The sequence below is a fragment of the Chlamydotis macqueenii genome, chromosome 5 (assembly GCF_036417535.1).
Source record: "Chlamydotis macqueenii isolate bChlMac1 chromosome 5, bChlMac1.mat, whole genome shotgun sequence".
Taxonomy (NCBI): Eukaryota; Metazoa; Chordata; class Aves; order Otidiformes; family Otididae; genus Chlamydotis; species Chlamydotis macqueenii.
The window spans coordinates 45,927,208-45,944,562 of NC_141560.1; the positions used below are offsets into that span (position 1 = coordinate 45,927,208).

At 39.1% G+C, this 17,355-nt stretch overlaps 1 protein-coding gene across 1 annotated transcript in view; it reads right to left on the reverse strand.

Moving 5' to 3' along the window:
• The window catches only part of HSD17B12 (hydroxysteroid 17-beta dehydrogenase 12), an 88,698-nt gene that overhangs the window by 19,516 nt on the left and 51,827 nt on the right, over nt 1-17,355 (reverse strand). The window contains exons 4-6 of the mRNA XM_086749979.1: nt 15,955-16,065; nt 11,035-11,099; nt 9,939-9,983 (exon numbers count right to left, since the gene is read on the reverse strand). Coding sequence (XP_086606105.1) covers nt 9,939-9,983; nt 11,035-11,099; nt 15,955-16,065 — 221 coding nt within the window. The remainder of the gene's footprint in view (nt 1-9,938; nt 9,984-11,034; nt 11,100-15,954; nt 16,066-17,355) is intronic.

Consider the following 17,355-nt stretch of genomic DNA (forward strand, 5'->3'; position numbering starts at 1 on the left):
AAGACAATATCCAATGCATTTCAGCTAGGCTTACTGAACTGCTGATTTTAAGTTAAAAATAAATTGTGGAGCAGCAAGAGCACTGGGCAGAACTAGTGAAGACAAGTTTCCTACATTATGTTACCTGCAGAAATTTAAGACCCTCCAAATTTTTTTGCAGACTACATAGACGTTTTCACACTGAAGAATCTACACCCCCCACAAGCAAAGTAGCCGAGCAAACCTCCTCACTGCTCTTGAAGCTCCTGCCTTCATTATGACTTTGAGCAATTTATTTACAACCTGGGTGAAGGATTCTCCAGAGCAGTAATCCTAAAACAAGCTTCCCACAGACAGAGCAGCTCTGACAAAGGACACAAAGCACTGATCCAAACTTTGACAAATTTTTAGGTAGTGTGAAATAGTTAGTTTTCCTACTGCTGATTACATCATCCTAAAATATAGTTTAAATCCAAAACTGCCTTTAAGAAACAATGTCATAAAGTTCAGCTTGTGCCACATACTACCCTGCCCCAACCAACCCTATTAATAAATGTCACGTCTCTGACACCAAAGACAGCTCAGGCAAGAAATATAAATTATTACCACTTTTCACTTCTTTAAAAGGTGTTCCAGCAAAGTTCGAGAACTTTGTGAGAACACAGTGAGGGGGTAATACAATACTAATGGCACCAAAATGTAACGATACTCCCACTGATACCAAATTACCTAGATAGCTTAAAACATGAAACATTTGGGTAGCATGTGAGGAAAAACACACACACAGAAAAGGACATCAGCATATACAGGAGCCCAAAACACCTGTAAGCACTTTCATTACAAAGAAATAAATCTTATTGTAGCAAACTATTAATATTATTATCACCACTGCATTAGCCCTTGCATATGACTGAATATGGGTTTGGGGTTTTCTGTTTTTATTTTTAAATTATAAAACATACTCTTTCAGGAATAAAAAAAAAATCACAAAAGAAAACAAAATTTCAATTGATTGCAGTTGACACACAAAGAAAACAGTAGAGAAGGGCTGTGTTTTGTATTTTATTGGCATTTCTCACTTAGAATAGATTCTGCCATAGCCATGCAGCATGACAGCTTCGATAAGGGGCCGTACACACAGGAGTTGAACAGACCTCACTTCCATGAAGTCGGCTGTTGACATATTTAACTCTCAGCACTGCCCCAGAAGTCAAACTAAATATTCAGAGTCAGTAAACATCAAGCTAAACAGATCCGATGCAACTTCAAAAAAAAAACAAAACAAAACAAAAAAAACCCCTCTAAGTCTAAAGATACATGAGCTTTTTCAAACACTAATGCTTCAAAAGAGATGTGGAAACAACTATTTATTTTAATGTTAAAGGATAAAGAATGATTTGGGCTGATTTCAAGACTAGTTCAAGACTGGCAGATCTTTAATCTGGTGCAAGCTTTATAATCTCTCCCACAGACCCCTTGGCAAAAAGCAGCATACTGTTTCTCACCTCTCAGGGCAGTGTAATGCTACATATCAACTCCACAGATTGACATATGGGCGTGGACTGAAATTGCCTTCCTTCAGGCAACACATAGATCGCCTGAAAAACCAGTACAGGATCTCCCACTATAATGAGAGGGGACCCCACATTTGAAACTCTGTCATAAATCCACACAAATGCATTCATAGTCTAAATCCACATTGCAATCCACCAAGCAGCTCTAACAGCGTACCACAAACCTGCTGGTTACTATTGTTACCCAAACAAGAGCACACAAAAATATGCTACAATAGTTGTTTGACTTACATAAACTGAAAAACTACGAAGCCATTGACAGCTGAGATAACAATAGGTACACAATTCAGGCAGAAATCAAGAAGTTTCTCACCACCAGCTCTGTTAAATAGTCTGTTTCTAAAGTTCAGCTTTTCTGTCAGAAAAGCACTGCTGGCAAAACTGGATTTCATACTCAACATCACTTCCATTTGTGTCCATTAAAAATAATATTTTCAGGGTACTTAAAAAATATGTGAAACAAGGCAAAACTTTTTCCTCTCTGCATTTTTACATCTTGTGATGTGTGAAAAGAGATATACAAATATTCAGTATCTTTATGTACAGAAAAAGAATATCATTTTTTAAAAGAATGAAATAACAGAAGGCAGCTCTCTGAGTCAGTCTCACCTCACCCGGCCAAATCCACACTCAGACTGTTCCAGCAGTGCAGAAGCACTATTGGAAAAATGCTGGCAGGCCATTCTGCAGCTGTATTCAAGTCTGGCAAATTTATATACTGTACACACATGTAAAATATTCCCAGCATTAACTCAAATAAAAACAATCTATAGCAGAAATGTAGTTTTTCCACTAATAACAGTGTCCATACGTGCTTGCATGATTTTTATCCAAAATAGCCAAACTGGTTAATGCTCGTCTTCAATAGCTATCATCTCAGACGTGCCATTATGAAATAGGCAGTTCAACAACAAACATCTAGAATTGAATAAACATCTCCCAGATAAAGAATCCAAATTTTAGCTAGGTCTTAGAGACAGCCAGTTCTGTAACGGGATGTATTTCATAAATGCCAAAGCATTGCAAGACTAAGTTTATAGGAATTAACACGTAGGATGCCAGAGAACTCTGTGGTAGTGTTTCCTTCTCTGAAACCAATCAAAAAAGGAAGAAGAAAGTGGCAGGAAACCTAAAGGAGAGGTTGGGAACTACCCTAGGAAGAGTCTCCAGTTGGTGGTTACAGAACTCACCGAGGCTTCCTTCACATAACCATTTTTTTCTGAACAAATACTACTTTTCACAGAAATACCAGTGCTGCAGATGAAAATCTGAATGTTCCCAAGACTCCAAAGGCTCAGGTAATTTCAGACAAATAGCCAGACACTAAGCTATGTGAAAACTGCCAGCTCATCCAAAGCAAACTGTTCTTTCCTTCTAAAGGCTTGCATTACACCATAGTGACAATGTGTGTGTGTGCACGTCTGAGAAATTTGCTCAGGACAGTCTCCTAGACATCAGAAGTTGTTAATCTCTTATAATTTACGTAGCATGGCAAAAAGTTATGTTTAGCTCACAATCATGATGCAGTAGTTCTTGAAATTTTTTTTGATTGTTTGTTTTTCAATTATTCCACATATACACATAATACTACTGTAGAGTTTGGGGTATAGCTCCTTTCGTTTGGAGGGCTGCATTATTTTTAAGTCAACTTCTTTCAGATCTAACCCTCCAGCTCTTAAGTTCCATGATGCTCACAGCAAATAGCTAACTTACAAATTCACTACAGACCATTGCATTAATCTTTTACAGGCAGCCATCATTTCTTGATGTCCGCTTATTTGCGACTGCATTTATTACATGCCTGGCAAGCACTGGTTATATTGTCTACTCTTCCTCACCAGACCTGTCTTCTACCTTTGGAAAAAGGAACACCACTTTCAGTCTAAAGAATCAGAAATTCCTATTTGCAGATACAAAAATGCACAGTCATATGGCTACATTTATGTTCTGAAACTGGTGCCACACTTAAAAGCTCCTACTGGAGGACTAACAAATAGTCAGAAGTTATAACCATGTATTTCCAGTGTTTTTTCTTCAGAAAAAAAAAATAAAAAATCTCCTATTCTAGTGATCACCGAGTTGTAGTCTTTTCTCACTCCAATCCAAGCAATACCTCAGGAGCAGAGCCTAGGGAAGTAACAATAAGTTGTAAAGTTTTGAATGCTTTTCAAGCGATATTTACTCAGACTACTAAAATGCAGTAGGAAAAGCTGAAGTAAATATTCAAAGTCATCCTTCACATCTTATGGGCCACACAATTGTTATACAAAGTCAGAAATCTAACACCACAGTTGTATATTTATGTATATGTATAGAGACAAATCATTCTATAGTATGATGTTATGACTGCAAGTCACTCTTTCTACTCACAAAAGGTATAATTATCTGTAATTAAGCCTCTGCAAGTACAACAAAAGTTGAAGGTAGAGAACTTGGACAAGTTTTCTACTTTGCTATGCAACTGTGAAGCTTCCTTCAGATCTCATTCATGAATGTAGGGTGGAATGATAACAATCCAAAGCAACACAACTTTTTAAAAATCAGCAATTCCCTGTGATGCATCCACTCATGTACAAAACCATAACTGCTGCTCTAAGATAATTCATAGTGCCTGGGCAGAGGATTCACACAAGTTCACAAATGCACTGGCTCTTTAACAAACAGTTAACTGACACCATGCCTATGCAACACTCACCCACAGACTGGACACTGAAAGAACTAAGGAACTGTACCCATGCACTGGTCGTTAAATTAATCGTGAAACCTATTTTCAGCATCTACTATTAAGGTTTTTTAACGTCTCTCTTTTGAAACAATAACTTCTTAATGCAGCTCATGCCTCAAGCTGAACAAGAACAATTTATGTTTGTAAAAACTGGCAAGTAAACCTGATGTCAGTTCAACAGAAAATCACACAGTAACCCACGCGGCAAGGTCAGTAACCAGAAAGGGGTACGGGATATAGAAAGGGAACTATGAACCTAGCATGCTGCAAGCCCTGTTCATTGTTAGTGCACAGTTTTAGGAGGGAAAGTTTGCCCTGTTTAGAGTCACAAACTTTCTGATTCCAGTTTATGAGGAAAATCTCTAAAAATAAGCATCTCTATTCCCCTCACCCTTTACCTAGGAAAAAGACTACTCAAATAAAGAAGGCTGAACTTTCTTTTTTCAAGATGTGGAGTACGTATTTGTCTCAATCTCAAATCTACAAAAAGCCACAGAAGTCCAGGACTTCCTAAATCTCCCCAAGTTACTTGTAGTTTGAAGAAAAATCCCAAGTGCTTCCCTGACTATTGCTGAAAAGTATTTATCACAGCTACATTTCCTTTGTTACGGCTTCCTGTGTATCATTCTCTCAAGTTCAAAGTCAGCAAGGCGGGAAACCACAGCATTTAACTTCTCCCTCTGGACCATCTGAATGATATTCATGACTACCTTCACAGAACTCTCGCTCCTCTTCCAAGTGTTGGCAACTGTCCCTCTCTGTTATAAACCGATATTATGTACTTGGCTAAATCGTCATCCTCCCTTTAATTATGACTTTGAATATAAATGTAAAGAAACCTCTTGACTAGACTGAAATACACACAGAGAGTGACCTCTTCGCACAAGTCAGTGTTGCCATTTCCCTCAGAATTATGTTCCACTTACTGTGATCCTCTCCAATACACAGCAAACACAAAGATTCACATAGGGTTCTAGCAGTGCACAAGTAACTATGGTCTGATTTATGGTAAGGTACCTCTACCCAGTATTAGGCTGCACTAGCCCTTCTGAACACTCCTGGGAGAGAGATGTCATTTCCTACTGTCTTTCAGGGTTATTGCTCCCCAGGCTTTTCTTCTTTCTACACACAGGTCTGCAAAAGAATATTTCCTCTCTTTCTCAAATACGCTAGCTTCTTCTCCTCCTTTCAATTTTATATTGTTGTGGGTTTTGTTGTTGTTTTTTTTCCCCGTAAACTCGCAGTTACAGACTTAGTAGATAGAGTTGTTCCCTTGTCCTGCCTGGGACTCGCAACCTGGTGTAATTCACCTCTTGCTCCTCTTTCATTAAGAGGGCAGCTGACACTAGATCTCTCAGTTCAACACACAGTATTTACGTATTTTGAAGTCTTAAGCAAATTATAAGCTTCTCAGACACGGTGATGATAAAAATCCTCAATCTTGTAGGCCTATTATCCCTTTGTATTTGACACTCAGTATAAAACATAAGTAAGGTGATCAAGACAAAGATTAGCTCAGACATCAAGGCATGTACATATATGTAATTTACTCTCCCCCTTCCTCTGTTAATGCCGATTTCCAACCGAAGCCTGGACTGCAAGTCTAAAATTTACATTCCCCCACAACATAATAGCTTACAAACTAATTCAGCTCCTTGCTTAATCAACCGCTAAGCCAGCACTCCCTCAACTATTTAGTCCTACTCATTTTTCAAGAGAACACAAGTTTATGCCTCACTCCCAATGCAATTAGCATACTGCAATGCTGCTAACAGAAATAACATACTTGCTGTTCCACACATACTAAATACCTCTTGCAGCTTCCAAGGGAGAAAGAAGGGGTCCCTAAAGTATGTGAAACTATTCTCTATGCTCATGACCTATCCGTTTTTCCCAAGGGACAGCAAGTCTGGCATCCTTGGCTTTCAGTACATTAATCCAACAGTCAAATCAAGTTTAATTGTTTTTCCAGGTGAAATCAAAGGCTGTAGCATACAATGATGAATCAACACAAGAAGATGCAGTTGATATAAAGGAACTATAGATGAAAATTATACAGAGCAACTATAATTTTGGCTCTTTAATACTTGCTGGTTAGTGAAAAACCCCAGAATTTTTGACCTGATATTTTATTCAATGTCAGAAATACCTTTAGTTTGTGTCTCAAAATGCAATGAGCATCAAAAAATCATACAAACCCATGTTACCTGAACTGCCACCAAGAATCATGAAAGAAAAGTTCTGCTTTTTACATCCCCCCAGAAGCCTGAGATGAGCTTATGACAGGAACCACGAAACTTCGCATACTACCCTATTTTCTTCCTTATTTATCTGTCAACTCAATCCTCGTATAAGGCTGCATTAAGTCTCAAGCTTTCCTGAGAAAATACCACAAACAAAAATTCTTCATTCTGTTTATGGCATCATCAAGATCCAAGGCACTCCTCGTTCTGTATGTTATATGAAGAATAGAGTAACTCCTGCACTGCACATCACGATAAAAATGTGACATTTCCCAGAGAGCTGAAAAAGAACCTACTGTGCTTGGAGGGGACAGGGTGGTGCTTGGCTGGGGTTTTTAACCATTATTTTACAAGACATGAGATTTCCAACATCTTTTACACAGTTTTATATAGCTTGTCTTCAGTGGTGTACAGGGTGCTTTGAAGGCAGATCATAGTAATCGCAACACTTCACACCAAACTGATCCAGCCCCAACATTGTGGGGTTCATGGACAACCTAATCCATATCAATGCTCTAAAGACATGATGGGCACAGACAGCATAGGATAGGATTTGGAAAAGAAACATGTTTAAAAGCTCTGATGTGAAACAAGTTCTCAAACATTAGGAGAAATTTCATATGTTAGATTCTCTATAGTTGGGAAAAGTATGAAACAGCAGAACCAACCAGGCAGATAATTTATCCTGTGAGGTGAAGATGGGGTCTTGTCTCTCGTTGTACCCTCTCCTACACGATGCATATCCCCTAGAAAACCCAATAAGCTGCCCAAAAAGGAAGGCAAGGGATAAGCATTATCCTTCAAAAATGCTTACACTTGTAGCAACAAAGCAGACCTTAGCATTTCTGCAGAACTAAACTGTGTTGAACATCTTGACTTTACCACTTCAAGCCTAAGGATTATTTCAGCCAGAACTGGAAGTATTTGACACGTGTGGCAGAAGAGTTATGGTGTCCAGCAGAGGTGGTGCTGATGGTACATGGCGCAGGTTATTGAGAAGATGGGATATTGTTACCTTTTAAGCACTAAGGAAGTTTGGTCCCAAAGGCAAGGAAGTGGATGGCAATGTTCCAGAATATAACAGTAGATAATTTATGCAACATCTTTGATGAGGATCTGGAGATAACTCTGACCAGAGCCTGACTGGGTACCAGCAAAACCTGCTTTGCTTCTCCTGTTCCCTTACCTCTTCAGCAGGTCTTCATCTCCTTGCTAAAGAATTCAGTGCTCTTTTCCATCCCAAACTTCATGTTTTTAATCAGGGAAGAAGCGAGAATTATTTTATTTTTTTTTTAAATGCACTTATACGCCTAGATAAGATATGAAATCAGCTGAACTAGATATTCATAGGATGATGTCCCAAATATCCAAGCGAAAGGACATACAGAATTTTCCTAAAATTATTTATATAATTCTAGTTCTATGGGTTCTCCTGACAAAATGACTTACAGATGGTAAGTCCGCTGCTCTCCCCAAAACAGTAAGCATCTGGCATGCGTACTGTTTAATTACACAATAGGCTCATGCAGGATGAAACATTTTCAAGCCTGGAAGCTTATGCTCAAACTCTGATTACACCCAGTAGCAGAAGCTGTTCACGGTCAAGAAAAAAAGTTTTGGAACAGAAGGGAAAACACTATTAACACACAGCAAGTAGATATTCAGTAAGTTTTCATATGCATGAAGACAATCACGTTAGAATGTGAAGAGGCTGACAATGCAAATTTTACAAGAACCTGTATGACAATTTCGTTAACTTAAATAGTAGAACACCACTGATCATAAACACGAAGACTCAAGCCACAAAACAGCATTAGTTTATTCTGGAAACCAATATAATTTGGCTGCATCTCTGGAATTTTAGGTACATATCCAGTAAAGCAGATCTCAATGATTATTCTAGCCTACCATCTTCAGAAATACATATTAAAGTAGCTCATCTGTAACTTCTCTATTCTAGCAAAATGCTTCCTGGAAGGCTGACACCCCAAATTCTTTAATCACTGAATAGTGCGCTCCCTCTGCTGGCACAGCACAGATGTCACACCATAGCAGAGACATTCTTCTGATTACACTAATTTCTAGCCAAGAGGTCCATGCTTTACAACACTTCTTCACATTTGCACCTGGTGTAGTCATGCTAACATTAAAAAAGTCTGCTAAATGACTTCCATAAGAGAAACTTTCAAAGATGTGTGTTAATAACTGACTTTTCTGATTAAAATCTTGCAGTAGTGCAATAAAACACCATGGGCCACAATCCTTGGCCAACTAAAATTGTTAAGTTAGCAGGCATTTTCAGGATGAAAAGTTGCTGAAGATCCACTGTTGTACCATTTCTCACTTTGCAACAAGTAGTTCTAAGATGTCAAATAAATCACACAAAACTGAGTTAGCAGCAGCAAGCTGATATTAACAATCCCATTCAGTCATGCAAGGGTTGCATTTTTGCTGTTTGCCTATGTTTTAATAAGGTGTGAAAATCTTACAGCAGCATTGTTTCAAGAAGTCCTGTGCCTCCTCATATGGAAACAACACACATTCTAGACTCCCCAAGAGCAGCATACTAGATGAATTTAGTACTTGACGTAATCAGAACAGCTGCAAGAAAGTAAAATCTTTTGAGCCAGCTTTGAAACACCTAATATTTTGGCTTTCAGGGAAAAGGTTAACCTTCAACCACTGGAGATGCAAGTTTTGTTATGCATAAGAGGAGAAAGTTAAGGTTTAGCAGCGAATAATCACAAGGAGTTTCTTCAGCTCCCTCTGGTAATACACTGACTCCCTGTGTCATGTAAGCAGCTGCTATTCCCTCTGCCCCTTTTAAGCTTTGAAATACTACGACGAAAATCCAATTTTTGAACAGGCCTCATGTTAATAAACAAGGAAACACCCATATGTTTTAGCCTGAAGTCAGGTTGATTTCTTCCCAATAAAAACTTCAGTTTAAATATAAAAAAGGGAAGGTAACTACTGCAAAAGTTAATGCAGTATTCTGGGAACTTGGTTTTCCTTCTTGCTCATATATTTCGCACAAAAATATTTAAGTGTCCTCTCACTACAGTGTACAAAAACCTTAAGTGTGCAGAGATAAGGATTGCCCTCCCCAAGAAACACAGATACAGGGGGAGAAGAACGAATGATTTAACAAGAAGGACTAAAACAACAAGCATGATGAATCATTAAGTGTTGTTTTGTGTACATACCCTGCTCTTCCAAATAGCTAATTAGTATCTTTGCAAAAAAAATTACATTTCACACAACAATCAGAACAGTCTGATACGACAATCATCACCTCTGAGTTACTCTAAGATTGGTCCAACAGGTGAAAGTAATTGCTTCAGACAACTGAACTTCAATTGTTTTCTGGTTTTGAATTAAGACATCAAAAACAAGGGTTGGTAACAGGACACTTACCTTACAAACAGCCATGACGTTAATGTTGATCATGCTGTCGATAGTCTGCAAGAAAACAAAGTTTTGGGTTTTGTTCTGTTTTAAGTTATTTGATCGATATTTACACATCATTTGGGTTTAATTGCCAGGATAAATCAAACCTTATACTTATACATCAACTTTTACTCCTTGCCTTCCTGCTTCAGTATGAGGAACAGTGACAGACCTTCAAGGCAAAGTCTGTGAATTGATCTTGGGCAAGTTTTATCTGTGATTAGTAGCTCATACTAATAAAGAACAACACAGATGTATCACATTGACGCTGTATTTCCTAACACTATTTGCAGTATTTATGAACTTCAGTAAATTCTTATATTTTAGACGTGTTTCTAAATCAATGTCTATATTTTGCTCTTCACCATTTCATAACAGTGTTTTAGTGACTTAAAGTTTATTCATCAGGTTTAAAAAAAAAAAAAAAACAACTTTTTTTTTCTACATATTATGAAGCTTATTTGAAGGTGAACCAAAACCCAGATATGTTTATCAATACTTAAGCAGAAAACACAAAACTACAGTTGACAAAGTGAGCTACAGGGGTTTTGGAAACAAAATTATGCACCAGTGAGATTGTTCATAAGCAGAGTTTTCAATGTACCAAATGTAACAGAGATTGTCCCTACATTATGAGTTGTCTTAAACGGTCATATTGAAGTTTCATAACAGTGTTATGGAATATGCAGTTTCCATTCAAGTTGCTTGCTTCCCTTCAGTCACTTAAGAACCCCCCCAAAAGCTAAAGCAGTTCATGAACGACAGCCACATGAGACCACGGACAGGAGTGGTATTCAGATATCAACCCCAGAGCATCTGTCTGAAATAGAAACAAAGTGAAGAAGCAAGGAGAGTATGTAAAACACACAACACAAAAAACTAAGATGTTCAGCATCTGAATTGTGCTGTGCTGCTTATGTAAATCTCTCAGCTTTTTGAACCCTTGATTCTAATCAGAAAACCTTGTTACCTGGGTACCTTAACCAAACCTAAATACTTTTGCCATATCCAGTAAGTGTTTAGTGCTAGTGAGAACACTAGAAGGTACCACAAAAGCACTTACCTTATCCAGGTCTGGAACATCAAGAAAATATTCAGGATACACATATGAAATTCCCACATTGTTGACTGAAACGAAAGCAGGAAGTTTTAATTAGAGTGCTTGGATGCCATCTGATTTCTTGTGCTCTGATCAATGACAATTTTCAAGCAATACTCTTAACATGTTGCATCTAAAACATTCTAACCCTTTTAGCTGAGTTTCCTGAACTGTAAATACACTTGTACACACACAAGTGTAATGTGAGAGTGCATACGCAAGCCATTTTAAACATGTAACTGTTAATTCTCCAGTTGTTTAAACACTGGTGTATTTAGCACATTGACTGCTCAGAGCAGAGGGGAAGAACGTCTCCTCTTTCAGAAATGCCAGCGCAGGCTGTCCAAGTGCAGAGGGGTGACATCGCTGCAGCGCGGAGTTCTGCAGCCCCGAAGCCGAGGAGTGTCACGCTCAGGAACAGCCCCCAGCTCTCCGTGCTGGCAGGACATTACGCCAAACTGTGGCATGTCTGGGTTTTGACAAACGAAGTGAAATAAGATTTTTATATATTTAAAAGGAAAAAAAAAAAAAAAAAAAGAAAAGAAAAGAAAAGAAAAAAAAGAAGTCTTTCTTCGGGCAAGTCTCCCCGACGCTTCCGCGGCCGGTCGCTCCGTTCCGCGGCTGCCAGCGGTCCCCCTGCCCCGCCCCCCCCCCCCCCCCCCACCTCCCGCGGGGGAAAGCCACGGCAGCGGTGCGCGCGGCGCGGCCGGCAGGTGGCAGCAGGAGCCCGGGCGGCGCGCGCCCCGCACCGCCAGGCGGAGTTCCCGCGGGGAGCGCCCGCCCCCGGCGAGGGCCCGGCCCGGCCCGGGGAAGGAGCCGGCGCACCGGGACTCACCGCCGCCAGCCCCCGCACCGGCACAGCCTCTCCCCGGTGGCAGCGCCTAAGCCTAACCCGGAGAACGCGCTCGTCGCTTCAACCCCGTTTTCGCAACGCTTCAGCGTGGCGAGGTTTCCCTCTCCGAGAGCGGATACCGGTATCCGTTCCCGAACCCCACCACAAGCAGGGGAAAACTTGCAGCACCGTCAGAGAACAATGCTGCTCTGCAGCCTCGCTGGTCTCAAACTTAATAAAGTATATTGATATAGAGGGAGAAACAAAAACAAAAACAACAACAACAAAAAAAGCAAGCACAAATGGGATCTCCCTTTCCTAAGTGTCTGTTGTTCATCTTACGCAAGTGAATCGTGTGACATCTGGTTGCTGTGGCAACGTTTTACATTTATATAGTGCCTTACACCCCAGAGAATCCCGAAGCGCTATGTCTGCTCAGCGGCACTGTGCACCTCCAGGGCAGGAGTCTACAGCGGGGTAAGAAGCACCATCAAAAGGTATTGATGTGTTTTGAAAAAGAAAAACTGAATTAATAAAATAAAATTTAAAAAAATAGCCCCTACACCTCTGCCAAGAGCTATTATTTTAACGTCCAATGTGAAAGATACGTAAGTATCAACAGGGATGCAGGACATGCAGGAAAGATTCTGGCAGAGTGCCCGAACTCCACTCAGAGATTCCCTCGAATGACAGCTCTTTTAGTCCACATCTTGGTGTATTTATGGAAACCCTCAGTTCATTAGTCATGTTGTGTGTTTCACATTTTTAACTTTTAGATAACCTTTAAAAATACAGGAATTGAAGAGAACAGGGAGCTGGCAAATTCCCAGCAGACATTTGCTGTATTTAGAAAGAGAGAAAAGCTTTAAAAAAAAGGAAGAAGGTCCAGTCTTGCTATTGCCAGACTGAGCCAGATTTTTTTTTCCTTCTTTTCATCCTAAAATAAACTATTTTTCAGTCCATCTCTCTGGAAAGGATTTTGGTTATGAACTGTGGCAGGGTTTTGGGACTAACCTTGGTTATTCTCTCTAAATTTAGAATACTTACATGATTCATGCTACAGACACAGTCACACAAAATTCACACCCCTTACTGCAGAGTGGGTCCCAGATACGTACCCTTCCACTTTCAGCAATAATTTTCTATCAGATCATACTTTGCTCTGGTTTGGAACAGAACATTAAAAAAAAATTGTTTTCAGTTTGTTCAGGCATATTTTACCTAAAGAAATCTGGGTAACAACAGGGTAAGACACCATCCAGCTCAAACTCCTTTAGATAATCACAGGGATTTAAGAACAGCAAAAGAAAGATTTCCTACCTCTGCTTGTTTAACATATTGCTGTAGCTAGCACATGTTCGAAGTCACTGACAGACGCTGTTTTGAACACACAGCAAAACATTATGCAAACTCTTTTAGCCTTCGTATGTGGGTGAGAAGAAGCTTCCAAATAAGTTTACAAGGATTTCAATCTGTAAGTACTTCAGTTAGACTGTGTGCAACTATATAATCAGAAGCTCAATCTTGAACATGGAAACTCCTGTGTCTAAGTATAAGGTTAAAAAATAATCAGCATCGACCACTGGCAACTATGCTGTGCTACCAATGCTTCTCTACCTACTGTGCTACCAATGCTACCTACTGTTCCAGACGAGATCTGAAAGAAGAAAATATCCTGGAACCTGAGAACTCATCCATTATGGCTGCTCTCATTTAAACCAATGTTTTCCCTCACACAAACACGAAAAACACAGATCAGCAAAAGCTGTATTACAGATTGCAACAAATGCTACAGAATTCTAAATGTAAGGCACTAAAGCATGAAATTAATTACCATGAAAAAACTTAAGATACTGTCTTTCTGGAGTAGCAATCATCTGTGTTGAAAAATTACACTGGGAACTAGTTTATATTAATACAGCTATACCTGGAGAAAAGAAAAAAAAGCTATGTGTCATGTAATCTGATGATCTCAAGCACAAGATCCACTAAAAAACTGCTCGTGATTAGTTAGAAGAGAAGTGTCTGTAAATCTGCACTGGCATTAGCTGCAAGAAAAAAAAAAAAAAAAAAAAGCAAAGAAACTCAGCTAGAGAATACACGACTCCAGAGCATTTAGTTGCTATTTTTACCATGTTTTTAGTCAAGGGGCTCATGCAAATAAAAGCAAGAACCAGGCTGTGTTTGAGGAACACGCTTGTTTTCCTGTAATAAGATTACATAAAATTCGAGGCACATGCACTGTTTCAGTGCGCACTTTGAGCAAGACTACATACAGTCAGATTTTCATTATTTTGTGCATCACCATAACCTTATCAGAAATAATAACAATCCTTCCAGCGTGGATATATACCTCAGACAATAAAAGGTTTGCTGGAGTTTTAAGACATTTGAGTGATACACTATTCTGCAGCAATTGCTACATGACAGGCAGCTTGCAAGCCCGAGTTGATTTTGACAGGACAGATTAGAACAGACGTTAATTTTAATCTTCAAAGTTTCTTTGTAACTTATTTGCTTCAGAAACAAGAAACGTGGCATCCACAGCTTTGTCACAACTACTCTTTACACAAAACACATTGTTGGCAGTTGCAGTTACTCCAATGGATTTGAATTTTTATAGCAATTAAATACTGGATGTCATGAGTTGTATGTAATCTGGGCTTTATCTTTTAATGTTACTTTTTAATTGAGTTTTTATATACACTGTTTTCTTGGGCATTATTTGGAGATATCACACAATAAGATTCATCTATTAGCAACAAAGTTCATTTAGTATATCATGTATGTAACAAATTTATTTTGAAATATGCTTCTTAAAAAAAACAGTTCTAGCTCCAATTACTGCACTTCAGGTTAGTAAAATGAATTTTATACTGAGAAGTACTTCATCAGATGACATAAAATGGGATTGTAAGAGAGACAGGCATTTTTAGCAGGGCCTGTTGTGACAGGACAAGGGATAATGATTTTAAAATAGAGGAAGGTAGATTCAGACTAGACATAAGGAAGAATTTTTTACAGTGAGAATGGTGAAGCACTGGCACAGGTTGCCCAGAGAGGTGGTGGATGCCCCATCCCTGGAAACATTCAAGGCCAGGTTGGATGGGGCTCTGAGCAATCTGATCTGGTTGAAGATGTCCCTGCTTCTTGCAGGGGGGTTGGACTAGATGACCCTTACAGGTTCCCTCCAACCCTAATGATTCTGAACCATGCGACTTTATAAAATTTCATTTCTTGTGTTTAACTGTCATCAGTTCTCATCCCCATATAGAGTAACCGTAGAAATACAGGATATGCACAGGTATATGTGGTGCTAAGGAAAAAACCAGAAAACCGATAAGAAACTGCCTTTACATTGCTATTCAGAAAAGATTCAGGTAAATTGCTGTTACATTTAAACTCCTTTTAACTTGTGATAAACATCTTCTTGAAATCATCTTAGTTCTACATTCAACAATGTAACTGGATGGATCACTTTTTTTTTTCAAGGGCTACCACACCACCTACACTCCTGCAATATCAGAAACCATATTCGTGCATATTGTGTTGCTACCAGCAAAAGAACCATAGCTTACCAATACAACCAGAACATGCTTAAAACTTTTGAAGCAGGAGCCAGTTACTTGATGCTATACTGTAATGATTAAATTTCAACAGCTCTATAATTAAAAGTTAACAGTTCTCCCACAGGGCTCTCTACTGCTAAGCTCAATCTAAGTATCTGGAGCTTCCAAGTTCTAAGACAGCATTAGGTCAAGTCACTGTGCATGCAGTCATAAGATGAAGAGCCTTTAGCAACCACAAAATACACATCAAAAACATTCAGTAAGTGTCACAGTCCCTGGAACGGAAGCACACACGCAAGCACCACCTGGTATAGTGGAACCACAATAAGCTAAAAAAACGTATCAAGCGTGCAGCAACAGTTTTTGTCAGGCAAACATTAGCTTTTGTTAATTAGTTTCAATACACCTCAATACAGGAAAAAGTTTGCAGGCAAGTCAAGATGAAACATCACTGTGAAAGATTTAGAAAGATTAGGTACAAACCTAAAACACCAATCTCCAGGCCTTCCAATCCTGCTTTGATTCTACTGTAAATATCTTCTCTCTCTCCAAAGTCTGCCACAATGACTTTTGTTTCCACTTTGTACTTCTCCTCTAGAAAAAAAAAAAAGAAGTTTTAAAAAAGTTTAAGTTTGAAATAGTTGGATTACCATTGGGAATACATCAGTTATTATGGGTTTACAAAACATTAAGTAGCTAATATTACACATTAACATTTTCGCCTCTGCAATAGGAACCCTGAATTTTAACATAACCTGCACAAGAAGTTTGCAACATTAAGCTACTTCTGGTGAGAACATAAATTCTCAAATGATTCAGCATTTTGTTTGTAAGGGATGACAAAGATGGCAAGAAAACAAATTATACAAGTTTGTCCAGAATAAAAAAAAAAATAAAAATGCAGAAATCTGAAAATGCACATACACAAAAGTGTTCAAGTACAACTTGAGAAGAACACTTTTTTTCCAACTTAAGCCAAATGGTAAATGAGTTGCTTCAGACCAAGCAAAACAATTATTTATTGCCCTCTGTTTCTATTCTCACTTCTGGTGCCACAAAACTTTTTGAGTATTTAGAAAAAAGGGAACATATGGGTGAACAAGAAGTGCAGAACTTCAAGTTTAATCACTCCAAAGTAATTCTGAAATGCTGTCGTCTCCATCCTTAACAGAGCAGGAAAAATGCACATAGCCAACTACATTTTGAAATGGAAAAAGAAAGCAAGTATTAAAAACACTTCATATAAAAAGCAATTCCGCTTCCATCAAGCTAAATTCATTACATCGAATTAAAATCAGCACAACGTCCTCTCAGACTTCAAAAGTGCAGAACTGTAGCTTAACATTGCAGCATCTCTGTGTTTTGCTGCACCTGACTCCCACTCCAGCATTCCTTAAGGAACCTGTATACAACCTCATGTCAAATAAGGATTCTGCAGCACTTTGCCCCTGGAGTCATTCATAAAAGTAGTGCCATGTTAAAGGAAAAGAATCATTCACAAAAAGATTAGAAGCAGCCAGATTCCCATGATGCTCCTTCTCATTCAAGGGAAAGCCGTGACTCCCATGATCCTGCCATCCATTCATGCAGAATCATGAATCTACTGAACTCGCTGGTTTACTGGCTGCCTCCCCTCCCCCCCACAATAGCCCTAATGGCAGATGGAATTATTTCTCCTCCTTTTCCCCCTCCCCACCCTCAACCTCTTCATCTCTCCTGAACAGCTGCATTGTTTAAAAATCCCCTGAGAGATGTTGCTATGTCAAACGACGACGTAAATAGCATTAAGCCCCTACTGCAGCAGCAGTCTTGTGATCGCGTCAGAAGAAAATCAAGTTCAACATTAGGGGGGGTAGAAACAGTCTATTTTTGAACACAGCTGCT